The 20,230-nt window shown below is 46.2% G+C and overlaps 1 protein-coding gene across 1 annotated transcript in view; it reads left to right on the top strand.

The window, feature by feature from the left end:
- TSGA10IP (testis specific 10 interacting protein) overlaps window positions 1–20,024 on the top strand; it is a 333,990-nt gene extending 313,966 nt beyond the window's left edge. The window contains exons 7-8 of the mRNA XM_069643063.1: window positions 18,817–18,961; window positions 19,868–20,024. Coding sequence (XP_069499164.1) covers window positions 18,817–18,945 — 129 coding nt within the window. The 3' untranslated portion in view covers window positions 18,946–18,961; window positions 19,868–20,024. The remainder of the gene's footprint in view (window positions 1–18,816; window positions 18,962–19,867) is intronic.
- Window positions 20,025–20,230: the final 206 nt, after the last annotated feature.

Genomic DNA, 20,230 nt, shown 5'->3' with positions numbered 1-20,230 from the left:
CTTCAATCTCCATAATGTATGCTGGTCATCACTCAAGTGGTGCTTACTTTGCCATGATAAATCCATCACTATGAGCATGCTGTGTGAAAGAACTACACGCAGGTGCTCTTATGTAACAGTTTCTAGTATTGTGTGTACTTAAGTATTGAAACTACTAAAGATTTGATTTGGGAGTCAAGCTGCTCATACCCAACGTGTTTTTTGCATTTTTAAAAAATTAAATACTTGTTTATTGTTTATAGAAAAATGTTAATCTGTGTGAACCATGTATATTGTGTGTGTATGCTAAATGAACTTCAACTCAGTGGCCCCAATGGAGATTGTGAGACCACTAATTATTCAAGTACTTGGAAGCAGGAGCCATCTGGCATGAAGCACTATATAAAAATGTGGTTTTATGATAAAAGTAAGTCATAATTTGAGTGTTGCATATGAAAATGAAACTCGCGTTGTCCACCAGGGGGCGCACAGGCAATGGCTGCCTGACTGCGGAGTTCCTGCCGAGGCTGGGCCTTTTTAGGGGATTGAGCCCCCCCGAGACTCCCCTGAGCGAGCACAACGGGTGGCAGGAGCTGGTGAACCCCCCGTGACGCCCCCGCTCGAAGGAACGGGCCTCCAACTCCGAGTGGAACCGGAGATCTGGGAGTGACGGTGCGCGACTGGGCAGGCGCCGCGTGTGACGGCGCTGGATGTGAAGGAGCCCTCTGCAGCGAGAGGGTCGGGGTGACGATCCGAGCCCCCCCCGGCCCCGGTGGTGGAAGGCGGGTGTCGGGAGGGATAGCGCTCCCCGGGCGGGGACCAGCGGCACTGACCTGGGACAGAGGAAACGGACATCTTTCTGGCCCTGCTCTGGGTCCCACGCGCGGCGGTGCAGGCCCGGGAAGACAACGCCGGAGGAGGCCCAGGAGAGGAGGCACCCAGCAACTGCCCCAGCCCGGGTCCCACCCAGAGCCACGACAGCGACCTCCGGCCGGTGAGCCGACGGCAAGGTCCCCACGGCCGTGGGCATGGCAGGAGGAGCCCCCAGGCCGGGCCCCGGCGTGAGTACCCGCCAGACGTTGGATGACCCCGGGGGCACTACCCCGGGAGACGACAGCGACTCGGCAGCCCAGGTGAGAGGCCCCCGTCCGCAACGGAGGGGCGTGTGCCTGCCTCGGGGGCCATACCATCCCCCATAGGGGTCAATCATCGCTCCTGCAACCCCCACCTGAGAAACGTGCAACGATATTACCCCGGGACAGCGCAGCACACCCTCAAGAGCCCATTAGGCCGCAACAGACCACGCAGCTGGGGGTCAGCACGCCCTCGCGGATGGAAGGAAGACCCCACGAGCTCCCGCTCTCGTGAACTGGAGAGCGCCTTTGGAGTTCTCAACTTCATCGGGCCCACGGCCTACCCTGAACCAGCAGGCGCCCCGCGACCCAGGTGAGAGGCCCCCGTCCTCGGTTGGCGGGGCGAGTGCCCGCCTGGTGGGCTGCTCCACCCCAGCACGGGATAATTCACCGTCTACAAACCCCACTGGTGAAAGGTGTGGGGTTTGTAGACGGTGCACGGCATTCCCCCCAGAAGCCCCCCAGACCGCAGAGGACCCCACGGCAGTGGACCAGTAACACCCCATGAGCTGGAAGAAGACCCTACAAACGTTTCCAGAGATCACTACCAAGGTCCCTACTCTCTCCGGAACCATGGCCCACCCTGAACCCGCTGGCCAGCCTGCAATGACGATGGAAAGAGGTTTCGCCTCCATCCTCCAGGAGATTAGAGAAATGAGATCTGATATCGCCCAGAAGTTCGAGAAATTGGACCAAAGAGTTGACAAAATCGAGGACAGGGTCCTACAAGTGGAAAACTATCAATCGTCCTCTACATCTCTGGAAGTCCAATTCGGCACACGGCTCGCTCTCTGGAAAAGAGGGACAAAGAGAGAGCCAGGTTAATGGACGACTATGAAAATAGGGAGAGACGGAACAATCTAAGGTTCTTTGGGATCCCGGTGTCATGCTGAGAACCTGGTGTCTGCAGAAGCTGCTGAACCCCCGACAATCCACCCAAAATGTGGCACTCTGAGCTGACATATATATAACTGCTCAGTTTACCTCACTTTCAGGGGAAAGGGGGAAGGGACAAAGAAACAAACACCAGGCTGGAAGCTATCAACTCGCTGGTTCTTCACCTGTAGTTAAAAGATAAACATGCAATACACCTCATTACTCATGGGTTACTATACTAACCTTAAACTCTATATCCTTTACCAAAATAGTCAAAAAAACCATACCTGGTACTTCTCTTCAGTATACCCAGAGAAGTGATAAGCAGACAAGACTTCCTTACTTGTGGACCAGAATCTTATAGATCATTCAGCCTTGTCAGTAGGTCCATGAATGTAATTTTTAACTTTGTAGTTCGTCTGCTCCACCCTAAGATTCTTGAACAAGGTCTAAAGTTCTTCAAATAAGTTTAAGGAAGTTCTTTAAAGTTCTTGTATTTGTTTTTATATTTTCTTTGTAGAGTGTCTTTTACTCAGGAACGAATTTTAAACTTGCGATGAAATCTTCACGTAGAAAGCCAGCACACGTGATAAAATCCAAACCGCGGGTAACACGTAAACGCGCTGAAAATCCAAGCCGCGGGAATAAACACACGCGCTTTACTCCAAGTCGCGGGAAAGACGCACACGCGCTGAAAATCCAAACTGCGGAAAAAACACACGCGCTTTTCTCCAAGTCGCGGGAAATTCGCACACGCGCTGACAATCCAAATCGCGGGAAAAAACACACGCGCTTTTCTCCAAATCGCGGGAAATACGCACACGCGCTGACAATCCAATTCGCGGGTAAAACACACCCACACTAAAGTCCAAGACGTGATAAAAAATTACACGCGCTAAAGTCCAACTCACGAAAAAATACGCATACGCGCTAAAAAACCAAATCGCGGGAAAAAGCACACTCGCTTTTGTTTGATCACGTAGAAAAAACCCTTGCGTATATGAACAGTAAACGCGAGTCCAAAGTTCACGCTCGCGCTTCACTCTAGCGCGCAGAGTCACACGCGCGGGCTCAAAGTAACGGGAAAAAAACTCACGTGCTAGTTTGAATTGACACGTAGAGATAAAAAACAAACGTACGCGCTTCAATTTTTTAGATACAGATTTGCGATTTCAATCCCTTAAAATAAATATAACCTTTTTACAAAGTTCAACAAAAATGGAAAGTCACTTATCTTGTGATTGAGACTTGAAAACTTCTTTTCTCAGAAAATTGGAAGTTTCTAACTCCTGTCCTGTGTCTCCACCAAACTCCATACACGACTCCTGTTATACTTTCAGATTTTCCGCTCAACTGCTAGAAACTTGTCACCCTTGACCAAGTTAAGCAGGAGCTGCAAGGCACACGACCTCTCAGCTGGGCAAGGATAATGAAAGGCAGTTTAGAATGTTCATTGTCCTCCCTATAAACAATCTCCAGCCAATTAGAATTTAGACTGAGAACCTCTATCTTGGCTTGGGGCATTTTCCATAGACTGCAATGAAGGTTAAGGGCAAAATTGGCTGTTTAAAAATATAACCCATAATAACTTCCCAAAACCTTTCTATACTAAATATGTGTCTCCCCTGACCCAATGTAAATGAGTATATGATACTGTATGTAAAGAATACGTCACTCCAACCTGACAGTACCCCCCTCCTAACGCCCAGTCCCTGGGCCACTTTTCAATGGAAATTTTTCATGGAATCTTTCAACCAAACGAGGAGCATGCACATCACTTGCTTTCTCCCAAGTGCGCTCTTCAGGACCAAAACCCTCCCAATCAATGAGATACTGTAGCTTTCCTCTCACTCTTCTAGAGTCCAGAATTCTCTTAACCAGAAATTCTTCGGAAGCATCTTCCTCAATCACAACTGCCGAAGGAGTAGGTGTTAATCTAGTTCCTTTAACCACAGGTTTTAATAAACTAACATGGAAAGTTGGATGAGTTGTCATATGACTGGGTAATTTAAGACGAACAGCCACTGGATTAATCACCTTTTCAACAACAAACGGTCCTACGAAACGAGGACAAAACTTATTTCTTCCTTTAATTCTCAAAAAATTGGTTGATAACCACACCAAATCTCTCTCACTATATTGAGGACTAATCTTTCTTTTACGGTCAGCAAACCCTTTGTATTTTTGTTTACTCTCCACCAACACCCCTTTTGCCTTTTCCAAATTTCTTTTCATGACTTCTAGTCTCCTTTCGACTTCTGGGTTTCCTGAATCATTATTAATCTCAATACTAAGAAAACGAGGATGAAAACATCGTCCCAAATAAAACGGAGACATAGAGGTGGCATCCTTACTACAGTTGTTATATGCAAATTCTGCAACCCACAACAAATCTACCCACTCTTCACCTGTCTGCAGATAACACCTCAAATATTTTTCCAACTCCTGATTTATCCTTTCTACCTGCCCATTGGTTTCGGGATGGTAACCTGATGATAAACATACCTCAACTCCCAATATCTTACAAAAAGCTCTCCAAAACTTAGAAATAAATTGAGACCCTCTATCTGAGATGACCTGACTGGGAATTCCATGTAATCTTACCACTTCTTGCAAGAAACTGTGAGCTAAACTATCAGCGGTAACCTCTCCCTTCATTGGAATGAAATGTGCTTCTTTAGTGAGTAAATCAACTACAACCAATACCGATGTACACCCTTTATCTTGTGGAAGATCCGTGATGAAATCTAAAGACACTGAGTACCAAGGCCACGGTGGAACTGGTAACGGCTCCAATAACCCAGAAGGCTTTCCGATGAGATTCTTAGATCTAGCACAAACTTCACAGGTCTTAACAAAATTAAGGGTATCTTGTCGAATTTTTTCCCACCAAAGATTTCTTCTGATCAACTCAAGAGTCTTCCGATACCCTGGATGTCCTGCCAAGACTGATTCGTGACACTCCTTCAACATTATTTCTCTAAGTTCAATTGATGGTAAATAGAGTCTGTCATCTAAATAAGGTAAACCATCTTTAATTTTGCGAGCTGGATCCAAACGAACCCAATCTTCAAGTTGTGTCTCAGAAATGGATTCCCGTACTTTCTTGAAGATTTCGTTCTCCTTTTCAATCCCAGCAAGAACAAAACATTCTGGAGCGATCAATGGAAGAGGCTCACAGACCGACTTAACCTCACTTTCTGGAAACTGCTGTGACAGAGCATCTGCCTTTTTATTTTGATTACGTGGCTTAAAAGTAACTATAAAGTCATAATCCACAAAAAATAATGACCACCTAAGTTGTCGAGGTGTCAGAGTTTTTGCTGTCTTCAAAAAAAGTAAATTTCGGTGGTCAGTTAATACTGTCACAGTGTGACGTGCTCCTTTTAAAAAATGTCGCCATTCTTCAAATGCTGCTTTGATAGCAAGAAGCTCTCGGTCTGAAATGGTGTAATTTTCCTCTGCAGGTGAAAATCTCTTAGAAAAGTAGGCCACTGGATGCAATTGTCCTGTAACATTATGCCTCTGAGACAACACTGCTCCCATTGCCACGTTGGAAGCATCAGCCTCTACAAAAAATGGTTTGGAAGTATCAGGATGAATGAAGATACGAGAGGTAATGAATTTCTCCTTCAAAATTTGAAAAGCCTCATCAGCCTTAGCTTCCCAAACAAATGGAACTCCTTTTCTTAAAAGTCGAGTAATTGGAGCTACTAAACTGGAGAAGCCTTCAATGAATCTTCGGTAAAATGTCAGTTTCCTTAATAATAATAAGTTAGTGAATTAGATACTTTTTACTTTACTGTATGCTATTGTTTGAGTTGTTTTCATTTTGGAGGTTTTTCCTTTAGAATTGGTTTGGGCCTTAACTGTTGTTTTCAGAGTAATGAGGAAACCCCAATCCAAGATGGAGAGTTGAAAAAGGAATTCTGATTGGGCAACAGAATGGAGGTCAAAGACAGGAATTCTGATTGGGTAATGGACTGGCAAGGTTTGATTCTCAACATTCTAAACTGCCTTTCATCAATTTAGCCTTCAGAGCAGGTCATGTTTATTTTCTCTCTTATCTTTTTGGGCCTTGTGAGTATTATCTGAGTTTACAGAACAGAAGAAGATTGAAGAAAACAAGAAAAGATTCACTTCAGAGTAAAGTAGTCATCAACTCTTTGCTAAAGAACTCTTAGAAGTTAAAAGAAAGATTTCCAGATATCAGAAAACAAGCTAAGTATATTTCATGTAATTACCATTTGGAGTAACTATCTTTGGACAATACTTTTTATTTTAGTTTGCTGAGCAAGGAGATCGTAGGAAATTACATGTTAATTTTTTATAATTAACAAGGAAAGAAATTCTGAGTATTTTATCTACTTTGTTGAAGTGTTCTTGTGGACATTCTAGAAGATTATTCCAGTTTTTGGATTTGAGTTGAACGTTTCACCTTTTACAGAGAAAACGTTTTCATTCTTGAACATTTTCGCTTCAGTTACCATTTACGCATGTGCAGGTTTATCCACGTTGTTTGAAAGACTTCTATGAGAAATCGCACGCACGCGCGCTAGCTAATTCAAGTGTATATTTTTACTGATTTTCAACTTACCTCATAGTCCTCTTGAAATCAGATTCCTGAAGCAGAGAGAGGAGAGACGACGTCGCGCTTCGCATTCTTCGTAACTTCCGGAAGTTCCCGCGTAGTACTCGTCGGTCTTCGTTGCGGCTGAAAAGGAATAATATAAACAGCAAACATCCTCTTGGCTTTTGCAGAGGAGTATAAGGTGAGAAATGTGAAATTCTAGAAAGTGATAAAGAATGAGAATGAGTATGTTTTAGTTAGAAAAATTAAATTTGTAAATTAGCTTTCTTTACACAGAGACCTGAAGAAGAAAGAAGATCCTGTGTCTCATTTGTTATTTTATCCACTTTCCCCCTTCCCCCAGAGTTGTCTAGAATTCAATTGCTTTATCTCAGTTGGGTACTAGACATCTTAGAGGGATTGGAGGGCTCAGCAGCTCCTGCGTTGGACATCGTTTTAAATGAGACATGACATAAAATTGGCAAATCCCAAAAAGCTCTGGATCTCCTTCACCTTAGTTGGAGTAGGCCAATCACGAACCGCTTCCACCTTTTTTGGATTCATTTCCAGGCCACAAGGAGTGATCACAAATCCTAAAAATTCTACCGAATCCGTATGGAACTGACTCTTCTCCAATTTAGTGTAAAGATTATTCTCTCTCAATTTCCTTAAGACCTGTCGAACGTGAATTTTGTGTTTCTCCAAATTCTGGTAAAAAATCAAAATGTCGTCAATATAGACGATAACAAAAACATCAAGAAATTCCCAAAGAACCTCATCGATAAAAAATTGAAAAGCCGATGGGGCATTGCAAAGACCGAAAGGCATCACTTGGTACTCGTACAGGCCAAATCTGGTTTTAAATGCCGTCTTCCACTCATCCCCCTCTTGGACCCTTACAAGATGATAAGCTCCACGTAAATCCAACTTAGAAAATATGGTAGCACCTTGGATTTGATTTAACATTTCTGAAATGAGAGGGAGAGGATACCGATTTTTCACTGTCATTCTATTTACCGCCCTGTAATCTATACAAGTTCTGAGAGAACCATCAGCTACAGGCACAAAGAACAATGGTGAGGCTGCCGGCGATTGAGAGTGCCGAATAAATCCCTTAGCCAAATTTTCGTTTAAATATTCTTTCAAATAATCATTCTCTTTTTCAGTCAAGGCATAAACCCTACTGCTTGGTAAAATAGCTCCAGGCTCCAACTCTATCTTGCAGTCAAAAGGTCTATGAAGAGGCAACTCTCCAGCTTCCTTTTCATCAAAAACATCCCAAAAATCCTGATAACAAGTTGGAAGTTCACCCACAACTGCTCCAATGTCAAAACCTATTGCCCCATTTTCTGCAAGCAAAAATGAAACGGAATTCACAACTTTTTCTTTCTCTTCAAAAGATTTTCCTGAAAGACAATGTTCCTGACAAAAGGTTGATTCTAAGGATACAATTCTTGCACTCCAATCAATTCTGGGATTATGAAGTGTAAGCCAGGGCATACCCAAAATAATTTTCAAGATTGGCGAGTCAATTAACTCAAAAGAGATATTTTCTTTATGACCTCCAGTCATCTCCATCTCAAGTAACTCTGTATTATGAGTGATTGGACCTGAAGAAAGAGATGTCCCATCAACTGCCCTGACCTGCTCCATTTCTTTCTTTGCAACTATAGGAACACCTAGAGTTTTTGCCAATCCTCTATCCATAAAATTACCCGTAGCTCCTGAATCAATAATAATTGGCCCAGAACCTAAAAGTACCTTTTCGAACATTAAGGATACGTTCACAGTTATGTGAGGAACCGCTGTCTGTATTGTGTTAGCCACTTGTTGTACACTGCCTGAAGATTTGGAGATCTTCTTGGGGGTAAAAGGACAGGTTTCAAGAAAATGACCACTCCTACCACAGTATAAGCACAAATTATTCTCCCTTCTTCTTGCCTTCTCTTCCTTGGACAACGGACCTCTCACCCGGATCTGCTGGTCAATTATCTTTGACTTCACTTCTCTGTTCACCACCTCAACTTTAGGCCTCTCCATTCTTCCTGGAAACCTAACCTCTCCCTGAGTACGTCTACGCTCTAAACTTCTTTCTGTTAAACAAAAATCCAACTGAACTACCAAATCAATTAAGGCATCTAAAGTATTTGGTCGCTCCAAAACTCCAGCCAGAGCATCTTTTAACTCATCCTTTAAGCCCCTATAAAATAAGGAAGCCCTCTTCTCCTCTGGCCATTTACTTTCTAAAATTAAAGTTCTAAATTGAGTGATATAAGAAATCAACTCCTTTCCTCCCTGGCGCAGTTCCAGTAATTCTCCATCAACCTCTAAAGATAACTGTCTCTTATCAAACATTTTCTTAAATTCAGTCAGGAAAAGGGAATAATTATTCAAAGCCAAATTCTTTTGACTCACCAAAAGACTTCCCCACGCAGAAGCTTCTCCAGATAAATATGATAAAATGAATGTTACCTTTGAAGCATCTGTGGAAAACAACTCTGGATGACTTAAAAAATGCAATTCACACTGAGTCTGAAAAATTTGAAACTTTCTTGAATCTCTTAAGAAACGTTCGGGAGCGGCTAAAGGAACAGGCATAACTAAAGTTCCTAAACCTCCCTCTGCCCCTCTGGGAAGCCTAGGTTCTTGTTCTTCTCCTACTCACACCAACTCAGGTGGGTTTCCTGCACCTTCCGAAACTTCAACTTCTCTTTCTTGTATTTGAGTTACCTTTAAATTTAACTCATCCATTCTTTGACAAAGACTTGAATACTCCTGATGAGCCACCCGTAACTCTTCTCTCATTTCCCTAACCATTACTCCCAATGCCTCCATGGCTGTCTCGTCGGGGTTCATAACAGCTTGGGCAGACACTTTTTTTTATTGGCCTTTCATACTGTCATGCTGAGAACCTGGTGTCTGCAGAAGCTGCTGAACCCCCGACAATCCACCCAAAATGTGGCACTCTGAGCTGACATATATATAACTGCTCAGTTTACCTCACTTTCAGGGGAAAGGGGGAAGGGACAAAGAAACAAACACCAGGCTGGAAGCTATCAACTCGCTGGTTCTTCACCTGTAGTTAAAACATAAACATGCAGTACACCTCGTTACTTATGGGTTACTATACTAACCTTAAACTCTATATCCTTTACCAAAATAGTCAAAAAAACCATACCTGGTACTTCTCTTCAGTATACCCAGAGAAGTGATAAGCAGACAAGACTTCCTTACTTGTGGACCAGAATCTTATAGATCATTCAGCCTTGTCAGTAGGTCCATGAATGTAATTTTTAACTTTGTAGTTCGTCTGCTCCACCCTAAGATTCTTGAACAAGGTCTAAAGTTCTTCAAATAAGTTTAAGGAAGTTCTTTAAAGTTCTTGTATTTGTTTTTATATTTTCTTTGTAGAGTGTCTTTTACTCAGGAACGAATTTTAAACTTGCGATGAAATCTTCACGTGGAAAGCCAGCACACGTGATAAAATCCAAACCGCGGGTAACACGTAAACGCGCTGAAAATCCAAGCCGCGGGAATAAACACACGCGCCTTACTCCAAGTCGCAGGAAATTCGCACACGCGCTGACAATCCAAATCGCGGGAAAAAACACACAAGCGCTAAAGTCCAAGACGCGATAAAAAATTACACGCGCTAAAGTCCAACCCACGAAAAAATACGCATACGCGCTAAAAAACCGAATCGCGGGAAAAAGCACACGCGCTTTTATTTTATCACGTAGAAAAAACCCTCGCGTAAATGAACAGTAAACGCAAGTCCAAAGTTCACGCTCGCGCTTCACTCTCACGCGCAGAGACACACGCGCGGGCTCAAAGTAACGGGAAAAAAACTCACGCGCTAGTTTGAATTGACACGTAGAGACAAAAAACAAACTTAGGCGCTTCAATTTTTTAGATACAGATTTGCGATTTCAATCTCTTAAAATAAATATAACCTTTTTACAAAGTTCAACAAAAATGGAAAGTCACTTATCTTGTGATTGAGACTTGAAAACTTCTTTTCTCAGAAAATTGGAAGTTTTAACTCCTGTCCTGTGTCTCCACCAAACTCCATACACGACTCCTGTTATACTTTCAGATTATCCGCTCAACTGCTAGAAACTTGTCACCCTTGACCAAGTTAAGCAGGAGCTGCAAGGCACACGACCTCTCAGCTGGGCAAGGATGATGAAAGGCAGTTTAGAATGTTCATTGTCCTCCCTATAAACAATCTCCAGCCAATTAGAATTTAGACTGAGAACCTCCATCTTGGCTTGGGGCATTTTCCATAGACTGCAATGAAGGTTAAGGGCAAAATTGGCTGTTTAAAAATATAACCCATAATAACTTCCCAAAACCTTTCTATACTAAATATGTGTCTCCCCTGACCCAATGTAAATGAGTATATGATACTGTATATAAAGAATATGTCACTCCAACCTGACAGTACCTGACACCCAGAAACGGAGGGCGAAACGGAGAGGGAGTTGACCCGAGTGGTGAGAGACATTATCACTCTCCTGTTTGCAGAAGAAATGACAACAGAACTCACGTTTGACCGGGTGCACAGGGCCGGGGGAAGGTCGGGGAGCCCCAGATCGATTCTGACCCGTTTTCACTATTACACCGAAAAAGCCAAAGTTCAGGAGGCTGCGAGGAAGGCGGGGACGATAACTTACAACGGCGCCCAAATCTCTATTTTTCAAGATCTCTCAGCTTACACCCTTGACAAACGAAGGATGTGCCGCCCCCTGACACAACAACTGAAAGAGATGGGCGTTCGTTATAGATGGGGATATCCTTTCTCCCTGTCTTTTGAATACTCAGGCCAACGCACAACTCTGGTAACGGAAGAAGACATCAAGGGTGCTATCCAGGACTACGTGGATGAACCCGCCCCCAGGAGGGGGCCGGTAGGCCTGGAAGCGCTCAGCAGGGGCACCCCCGGCCAGTCTAATTCCAGAAGAAGGGAAACCGGCGCTAGCAAGTTCAAGAAATTGAACACACCTCCGACACCGATGGAGGAAGATCGAGCCGATTCGGAGGGGTGACACCAGCGACCCCACGATGATCATAGGGAACAGACAACTGGAAGACTCTGGGGACGCTTCGCTCACTGCACCCCCTCGAACTGCAAGTATAAAGGGGAATCGGGGGGGTCACAACCATGGGCGCTGTGAGAAATAACATCCTGGGCCCAGGGGACGGTCGCCAACGGGGCGGGGGGTACAGCCCTGTACACTCATAGATCGGGCCCAGACAATCGGGAGAGGAAAACATTTCTAGTTCCCCCTCAAGCAATGCCCAAGCCGGGGAGTTCGGGGGGGACGAGTTGGGGTGGGCGGCTCACGTTAGCGTGCTTTGTTATTGACGCCTGGCCGTAGAGAACCGGCTGGTGGTCCAGCCAAGAATCCAGGAATGTAGTGACTACATGGCTGGATGCCGTGGAGGGGGTTGGGGGTTAGTACACAAGTTGGGGGTTTTGGGGTGGGGAATGGTTTGGGGGGTAAGTTGGGGAAAGGTTTCAAAAATGTCCAAACAAGGAAACACAGAATGCAGGGAGGGAGCGACCATGCGACATCAGTGACCAAGGGGGAAGGTGACAGCGATTATGGCTGATGACCGACCAGCCCTACGGGTGGGAACCCTGAATGTGCGGGGCCTGAACACCCCCACGAAAAGATCCCTAATCAGCAGAGAGTTCAGGAGGGCTAAGCTGGACCTACTCTTCGTGCAGGAGACGCACTGGGCGAGGGGGAGGGAGCCCAGGATGCGTGGGGGAGGTATCGAGGAGATTTTTTGTGCATCCCACAAAGGGAAGAAAAGAGGGGTTGCAATTCTGATCGCTAGCGGGTTGGGATTCGAGAAAGACTCCATCCTCAGGGACCCCGATGGCCGATATCTCTTGGTGTGGGGCTCCCTACAGGGCACGCCCATAACCTTGGCAGTAGTATACACTCCAAACGAGGGCCAGGCCCAATTCTGGGAGGGAGTGGGGGAAAGGCTGAAAACTTTTGTCCAGGGCCCATTGGTGGTGGGAGGTGATTTTAATATGGTCCTCGACCCATCCAGAGATAGACAGAGGGTGGGAGCTTCAAACCCCAGACCCGCAGGAGATGCCATGTCACGCTGTTTTCAGAGGGTGAATGAGGGCCTGGGCCTGGTGGACACGATGCCCACCCCCCGAACGGGGACTCCCTCTTTCTCATACTATTCCTCCACTCACAAAGCCTTTTCCAGGATAGACTATATTCTCGCGGACGAGGTGCTCCGCCCACATGTAGCGGGTTACAGGATAGACCCCGTGCCCTGGACGGACCACGACTTGGTCAGAGTCACCTTGGCAGGGGACTGGTGTAGAGAACGGAGTGGACACTGGAGATGTAACAACGCCGTACTGAGAGATGAGATACACGCCCAGGCCGTCCTGGATGCCATTTCAGAGTTTTTTTAGCTCAACGATAACGGGGAGGTGGGCACGCACACCCTCTGGGACGCCTTCAAGGCGACCCTAAGAGGAGTACTCATTAAAATGGGTTCTCGTCAGAAGAGGGAAAGGGAGACCCAGGAGAGGACTTTGAGGGAAAAAATAGCACGCCTTCAACCGGGGGGTTCCCCGGTACAGACCCTAGACCGAGACCGCGTGGCCACCCTGGAGGACTACAGACTCCAATTAAAAGACCTGCTCCTCCATAAAACGGAGAGGAGCCTCCAAATGGTCAGACAGAAATACTACGAGAAGGGGGACAAAGCGGATAGAATCCTGGCCTGGAAATTGAGGGAGGTTCAGAGAAGCAGGATAGTGAAAGAGGTGAGGGACAACAGGGGAACACTAGGCTATGACACCCCCCACATAAGTGAAGCTTTCCGCCAGTACTACGAGTCGTTATACGCCTCGGAATAAGACGCTGGCGACGCCCATATTGAGGAGTTTCTCGACTCCATACAGATACCGTCCCTTCCCCGGGTAGCTGGCAGAGGGGCTGGAGGGTCGGGTGACCGAGGAAGAGGGGGAAAAGGCGATCAGCGGGATGAAGGTGGGGACCTCCCCGGGGGAGGACGGCTTTTCGGTCTATTTCTATAAGAGGTTTTGCTCCTCTCTGTCTCCTGGCAAAGGTTTTCAACTCAGTTTTGGAAGGGGACACCCTCCCCGACTCCATGATGGGAGCCATCATAGTGGTCCTACCCAAGGAAGGAAAAGACCCGAGAGAATGTTCGTCCTACCGGCCCATATCATTGCTCAACATCGATGTGAAGATCTTGGCCAAGGTGGTGGGTAGGCGGATGGAGGGGATAATGCAGAAGCTAGTCCACAGGGACCAGGTGGGTTTCATTAGGGGCAGACAAGGGTCGGACAATATCCGCAAAACAATAGACCTGATACATTTCGCCCAAAACTCAAATCTTGATGCATGCATCCTGTCCCTGGATTCGGAAAAAGCTTTCGATAGAGTAGAGTGGAGATACATGACCCTCCTTCTCCAGCGAATGGGCTTGAGGACGCACATCCTGAGTTGGGTGGCCGCCCTCTATAGAGCCCCTACCGCAAGGGTCCAGGTGAATGGATTGCTGTCAGAATCCTTTCCTCTCACCCGAGGGACTAGACAGGGCTGCCCCCTCTCCCCCCTGCTATATGTCCTCACGATGGAGGCTTTGGCCATAGCGGTTAGATATCACCCAGACATCAGGGGTATTAGAAGGGGAGAGGTGGAATTCAAGCTCTCCCTGTTTGCCGATGACATCCTGGCATACCTGGTGGACCCGGTTTCTTCGATCCCTCTCCTTCTGTCCCTGGTTAGCTCCTTTGGGTGTTTTTCAGGCCTAAAAATTAACACAACTAAGTCTGTTCTCCTTCCAATGCGCCTGGTGGACCCGGTACTGGACCCCTTGACCAGGTTTCATGGGATAGCTGTGGGCAAGAGCAACATAAACTATCTGGGCGTCCTCCTTACTAGGGTCCTATCAGAACTGGGAACCTCCAACTACGAGCCCATATTGTCCGAGACCACTTCTGACCTGAGGAGATGGGGAAAAATGATCCTCTCATGGTATGGCCGGATGACGGCAGTCAAAATGAATATACTGCCCTGGCTTTTATACCTCTTTACAGCCCTCCCTACCTGGGTACCCGCTCAAACCTTCATAGACTTGCTTGAGGGGGTCCAAGACTTCATTTGGCATGGGAAAACGCCAAGGGTCGGAAGAGCCACCCTGACGCTTCCAAGGGAGGAGGGGGGATTCGGTCTCCCAGATTTCCAGTTGTATTACCACGCAACACAACTACGGGTCCTCCTAGAACACATGAAAGAAGGCCTGCGGACATGTTGGTCATATCTGGAGGACATGGACGTCCACCCCTTCAAAGTCCGAGACCTCCTGTCGGCCCCTCACAAGTCAATTCCGAAACAAGTACTGGCCCACCCGACCCTGGGTGTTCTTTGGGAGATCTGGAAGGAGTGTCCCCGGACGGCCCACCTTTCCTCTTGGCCGTCCCCTATGACCTCTTTGTGGGGGCCCCCCCTGAAACTGGGCAGCAGAGGGTTTAGACAATCCCAGCGTTGGTCTGATGAGGGCCTGCAATGGGCGGGCCAGCTATTCAGGCAGGGTGAATTCCTGACTTATGAGGACCTCAGGAATGGGCTGGGAGGTGGGACCCTCTCCATCTTTGAATACCTTCCTCTTAAGGGCATTCTCAACAACCCTGCATGGGGATCAAACCTGCGGAGACAACTAACTCCATTCGAGAAACTCCTTGACTTAGCAACCTCTAGAAAGGGTGTGGTTTCCTGTATATACGTAATTCTAAACACTCATAACCTTCAGGCTAGGAGAGGCTTGCGTGGGTTTTGGAATGGTCTGGCGGGGGAGGAGATATCAGAGGATGCCTGGGCTCGCATTTTTAGGATATCATTTCATGGCAATCTCTTCACCTCGGACATGGAACACAACTTCAAAATCCTGCAGGGGTGGCATAGAGATCCGGCAAAACTCTTGAAAATGTTCACAGGGGTGTCACTAGAATGCCCGAGGGGCTGTGGCCAGGTAGGGACCAGAGGACACATGTGGTGGCTATGCCCGAAAGTGCAGACCTGCTGGGAATCCGTTAGAGATTGGATAGCGGAGGTAACGGAGGACCCCCTACCCCTCAACCCGCTGACCATGCTGCTGGGCCTCCCCCCGGAGGAGGCTGATCTGCACAGGTACCCAAGGATGTGGGAAACTATGTTGAGAGCGGGCAGAGTGGCCCTGGCCCAGAGGTGGAAGAGCCTGGAAACACCTTCTAAGGAGGATTGGTTGAAAAAACTCAAGAACATGGTCTTGATGGACAAACTGACTGCCTTGGTGAGCTATGACTCATGCTCATTCCTCGCTAACTGGTATGGGGTCCAGCAGACATGGGGATGGGACGTCCATTAGCTCCAGGATCGTGCCCCCGGATGGTCGGGGCGTGATCGTCACTGAGAAGGACTACATCCAGTGGGGGGATCCCACGTCCGGGGCGACGTCGGCCCCAAGCCAGCTACAGAGTTGGTCACATGTCGCATTGCTTCAAAGACTGAGGAAATTATATGAAAGTTTGGTCTCTTTACTGCTGTTATGTTTGAATCGGACATGGGGGGGAGGAGGGAGGTGAGAGGGGGAGGTGGGGGGAGGGGGCATTTACATTAAGGGGGGGTTCAGGGATTTATGTAATACTTTCCTTTTTGTTCTTTGTCTCAGAAAATGCCAATAAAAAACAAAGTTTAAAAAAAAAGAAAATGAAACTCGACTTCCAAATGTTAGTGTAAATATTTAATTTGAAAAATACTGGCTTCAACATATTTTTTTACTGAAATAGACATGTGGATAAATAAATATATACATGGCCAACAATAAATATGCATGAGGGCAGATGGAAATGTAGAAAAAATAAATAACATTAACAAAGGAGCCTTAGCTATGAGTAATGATGGTAACATGGTACATAATAATGCATTTTTACCAGTATTATTCCATTTGCTTTCACCTGCTACCATGTAATGAGTATGACGCTAATTTGGTACACTTTTTATTCTTGTGGTAATGCTACGGAAATCCCTGCAGTGCATTCGTGCTTTGGTAATGGCCTTGGTCTCCTTCAATGGCATTGTACCAAGGCAACCCTTTGGTGGCAGCGCCATATAGTACAGTACTCACATGGTAAAGCCATGGCCACAGCGCCCGTCAGTGTAGAATTCCTATGTTGAGGGATTCAGCAGCCTAGAATACACTATTCCTATGTTAATGCTGAGAGTATAGCATACTGTGGCACAGTATTCTCATGTTACAAGATACATAGCACATACTGTACTACAGACACAGCAGTCCTATGTTGATATTCTGTCTATAGTTCCCTATAATGAAGTACCCCTTTGTTGATATTGTGGATATCGTACCCTATAATAAAGTAGTTATTAGTGAGGTGGTCAAAGCATACAATGGTGCAGTAGTCCTTTGCTAACAATGTGTGTGTTTTACATAGAGTGCTACAGATGCAGAAGTACAATGTAAATACTGTGTTATAGTAACCTTCAGTGAAGTTTGCTAACGATGTTGCCATAGTACCCTCTGCTGAGGTAGTCGCTGTGTTGTGGATATAGCATCCCGTGGTCCAGTGTTCCTATGGCAATATGATACTACAGGCTACAGATACTGTAGTCCTATGTTAATGCTATGACTATAGTACCCTATAATGGAGTATTCCTTTGTTAGTGATCTGGCTATAGTACCCTATACTAAGTTAGTCCTTTACTAGTGCTGTGGCTCTAGCATACTATGGTGGACTAGTTCTGTGGCAATAATGTGTGTGTAAACATAGCATATTGGATTTGCAGTTAAACACTGTGGACAAGGTACCACATCCAATGATATCGCCATAATGGTCCCTAACTGAGCAGGCCTTTTATAGCACACTTTATTGGAGTAGCTCTTTGTTAATGCTGTTGCTCTGAAAACCTGGCAACAAAATCATGTGTTAATTTTGTGGATAGGCTCCCTCTAATTACACTTTCTATGTTGACTATGTCAATAGTATACCCAACAATGCGGTTTTCCAGTGCAATTACGTGGGGGGAGGGGCTGAGGGGGATGCAGTGGTCTGTGATATTCCTCTGATAACCTTCTACATGGTATTGTCCCTTACCTAAGTGTGGTGTGGGCGGGTAGCACAGTGTTGAGGGTGACACTCTCTCTACTCTGTCCACCTGCTTGCATGTATGATGAGTGCCTGAGTGGTGATGTCATGAATGGAGTGTTTGGGTATGATTGTGTGGAATGCTGTGTGGTGAGTATTCTACCCAGGGAGAGTTGAGATGATGTAGCCTGGGTGGTGGGAGCCAGTGGGCTCCGCTCTGATCCTGAATCATCTTATGTACTCCTGATGTCATCTAATTAAAGCAAGTCATGAAGATTCCTGGCCTCCAGCGTACCCTTTACCTGCAGACCCCACTTAGGGTTACATCACACAGCTATTACTGTGCTCCAGTAAAACCCCATCACTCGTATTACCTAATATAATATACCTGCCTGCATTCAGCCCAACTTTGTAAACGGACCGTACTCTGCACCTATTGGCATGGGTGGCCTTTTCTGTTCGCACTTAACCTATTTGTTCAGGTAAGCCATGTTTTGCATTTGGCCAATTGTATAGGTTTGTCATATGCTCCCTGCTGCGCCCTAGAATGGACATTATATAACATCTGTACTGTGTTGGGTTCTGCGCCCTAAAATGTATTTTTGCCGTGTGGGAAATGTATCACTCAGGTGGAATTTTGGGGGTAGGAAATGTACAACTCTTAAATGGAGTTTTGGGGGTGGGAAATATGTTGCTCCTAACTAACCGTAATAAAAACTCACCATTCTGCATACCCTCAAATTCTAAACTAAAACACAAACATACTTCTACCGCACCACAAACCCCACGCACTGCACAACACCCAACACAAAACCATACCACGCACAATCATACCTCAACACCACATGACGGCTACCAACTGAAAATGCACCTACGCTCAGTGACTGGTTTCTCTGAACTGAAGCTGCCAACTTGCTCTTCTCCCTCTCGATCCCCCTAACCTACCCCAACCATCCTTCCACTGCAGATCCGCCAGAGCGCCAAGAGATCACGCAAGTGGCAAGAGTGCGCGGTACAAGACCCATTAACATTCAAATTAACATAAACTACGAAAGCGGAATATTCACATTGGTACTTGCTCATTGAAATGTCTTCCATTTGTGTTGTAGTATAACAGCCAGCTGGCGCTAGTGCACAGATTCTCTCAGATTCTCGGAGAGCTTGGCCAAGAGGAAAACATGCTGGCATTCTTGAAAGAGGAGCGAAAGAGTCGACCACCAAGCCAGGGTTCCCAGTGACAAAAGCCCCCTATTGGTGAGTACCTGATCTCAGGTGAATGTTACACTGCATATGCGACCACACATTTCCTGGACTGCTACAAAGAAACAGTAGCTCCTCCCCACTTGTGTCACTCTGACATGTCCTGGGTTTGATCATTCAGCAGGCTTAACACTGCATGCCTTTTTTTGCAGCCAACTCTGGCGCATCATTAGAGATAAGCAATTGCCAGGGTCCTTACAAATGGCCTTACTTCCCTACTGTGATAGAAGCAACGTTTCAGAAACACCCAAAATGGAGACATAGAAAAGGGCAACCTCAGGTCTGCTCAAATCCTGACCTGATGCCTACTTGAAAGTGACCGAAATGCTTTGGAAAAGGGAGCACAATGCCTTCTAGAAATAGCCATTGTGTTTCGGTCACTAAAAAACGTGATGCTTTCCCAAGGAGGAAACTCATGTGACCTGCAAATTTGGCGACAGACATGCTAGAAATGACCCTGTGAAGCAATTGAAAGCTAGACCTGAGGGATATACAAAAGGACTATCCAAAAGAATGTGAAATGGGATGTCCGGCTTGGCCAATGTGGACTTCAAGCCCTCCAAAAAAAGGACCCATAGATTGGCTTTAGCGATTCTCAACAGGGGCTCTGTTTCTCATTCCTGTATGTTGGCATGGATGAGAGGGACACACTTATTGCAGCCTCATGTTCTCATTCGCTATCACCTAAATGCACTTACATTTGTACAGTAGATCCCATTAAATTGGCATTGGTTGACTTTACCGGCACCCTTTGTAGTTATGGTGTAATCTTGCATCCTAAGCACCCCAAATCATGCTCTGTGGACTTGGATGAACTGAAGGGTCTTGCTCTCACAAGCTGGATTGGCACCAACGCTAACCCTCTCTCTCCTTTTGTTGTTCCTGTTATTTCTCTTGCAGAGACTTGTGAATTGAGTAAAAGATGATTTTGGGTAGAGTGTGGCTCCTGCAGCCAGGCTGTCATCAGCACCCTGAAGGTTACCGATGGACGGAGAAGACCCACTGGCTTAAGCCATCCTGGAGACTATCAAAACTAAACAAGCATTGGAAAAGGCAATATGTCTGGTGGTGTTTCCATGTTCTGCTTATGGAGGCGTCTTAATGAGCAAGGCAATGAGGTTCCTGTTAGGCATACCAGGCGGGGAGAAGGTTGCTGTGTCTACTGAAAAGGGAATAGTGCACTTTCATCCACTCAACATCCTAGATAGTGGGACTGGGGCAACGATCCAAGCCCAGACCACTGCTTTCACCTTCAGACATGTG

This window comes from Ambystoma mexicanum, chromosome 2p (genome assembly GCF_040938575.1).
Source record: "Ambystoma mexicanum isolate Mex_15411 chromosome 2p, UKY_AmexF1_1, whole genome shotgun sequence".
NCBI classification, from domain to species: domain Eukaryota; kingdom Metazoa; phylum Chordata; class Amphibia; order Caudata; family Ambystomatidae; genus Ambystoma; species Ambystoma mexicanum.
The sequence above is the reverse complement of the archived record's forward strand: the minus strand, read 5'-3'. Positions and strand labels throughout refer to the sequence as shown.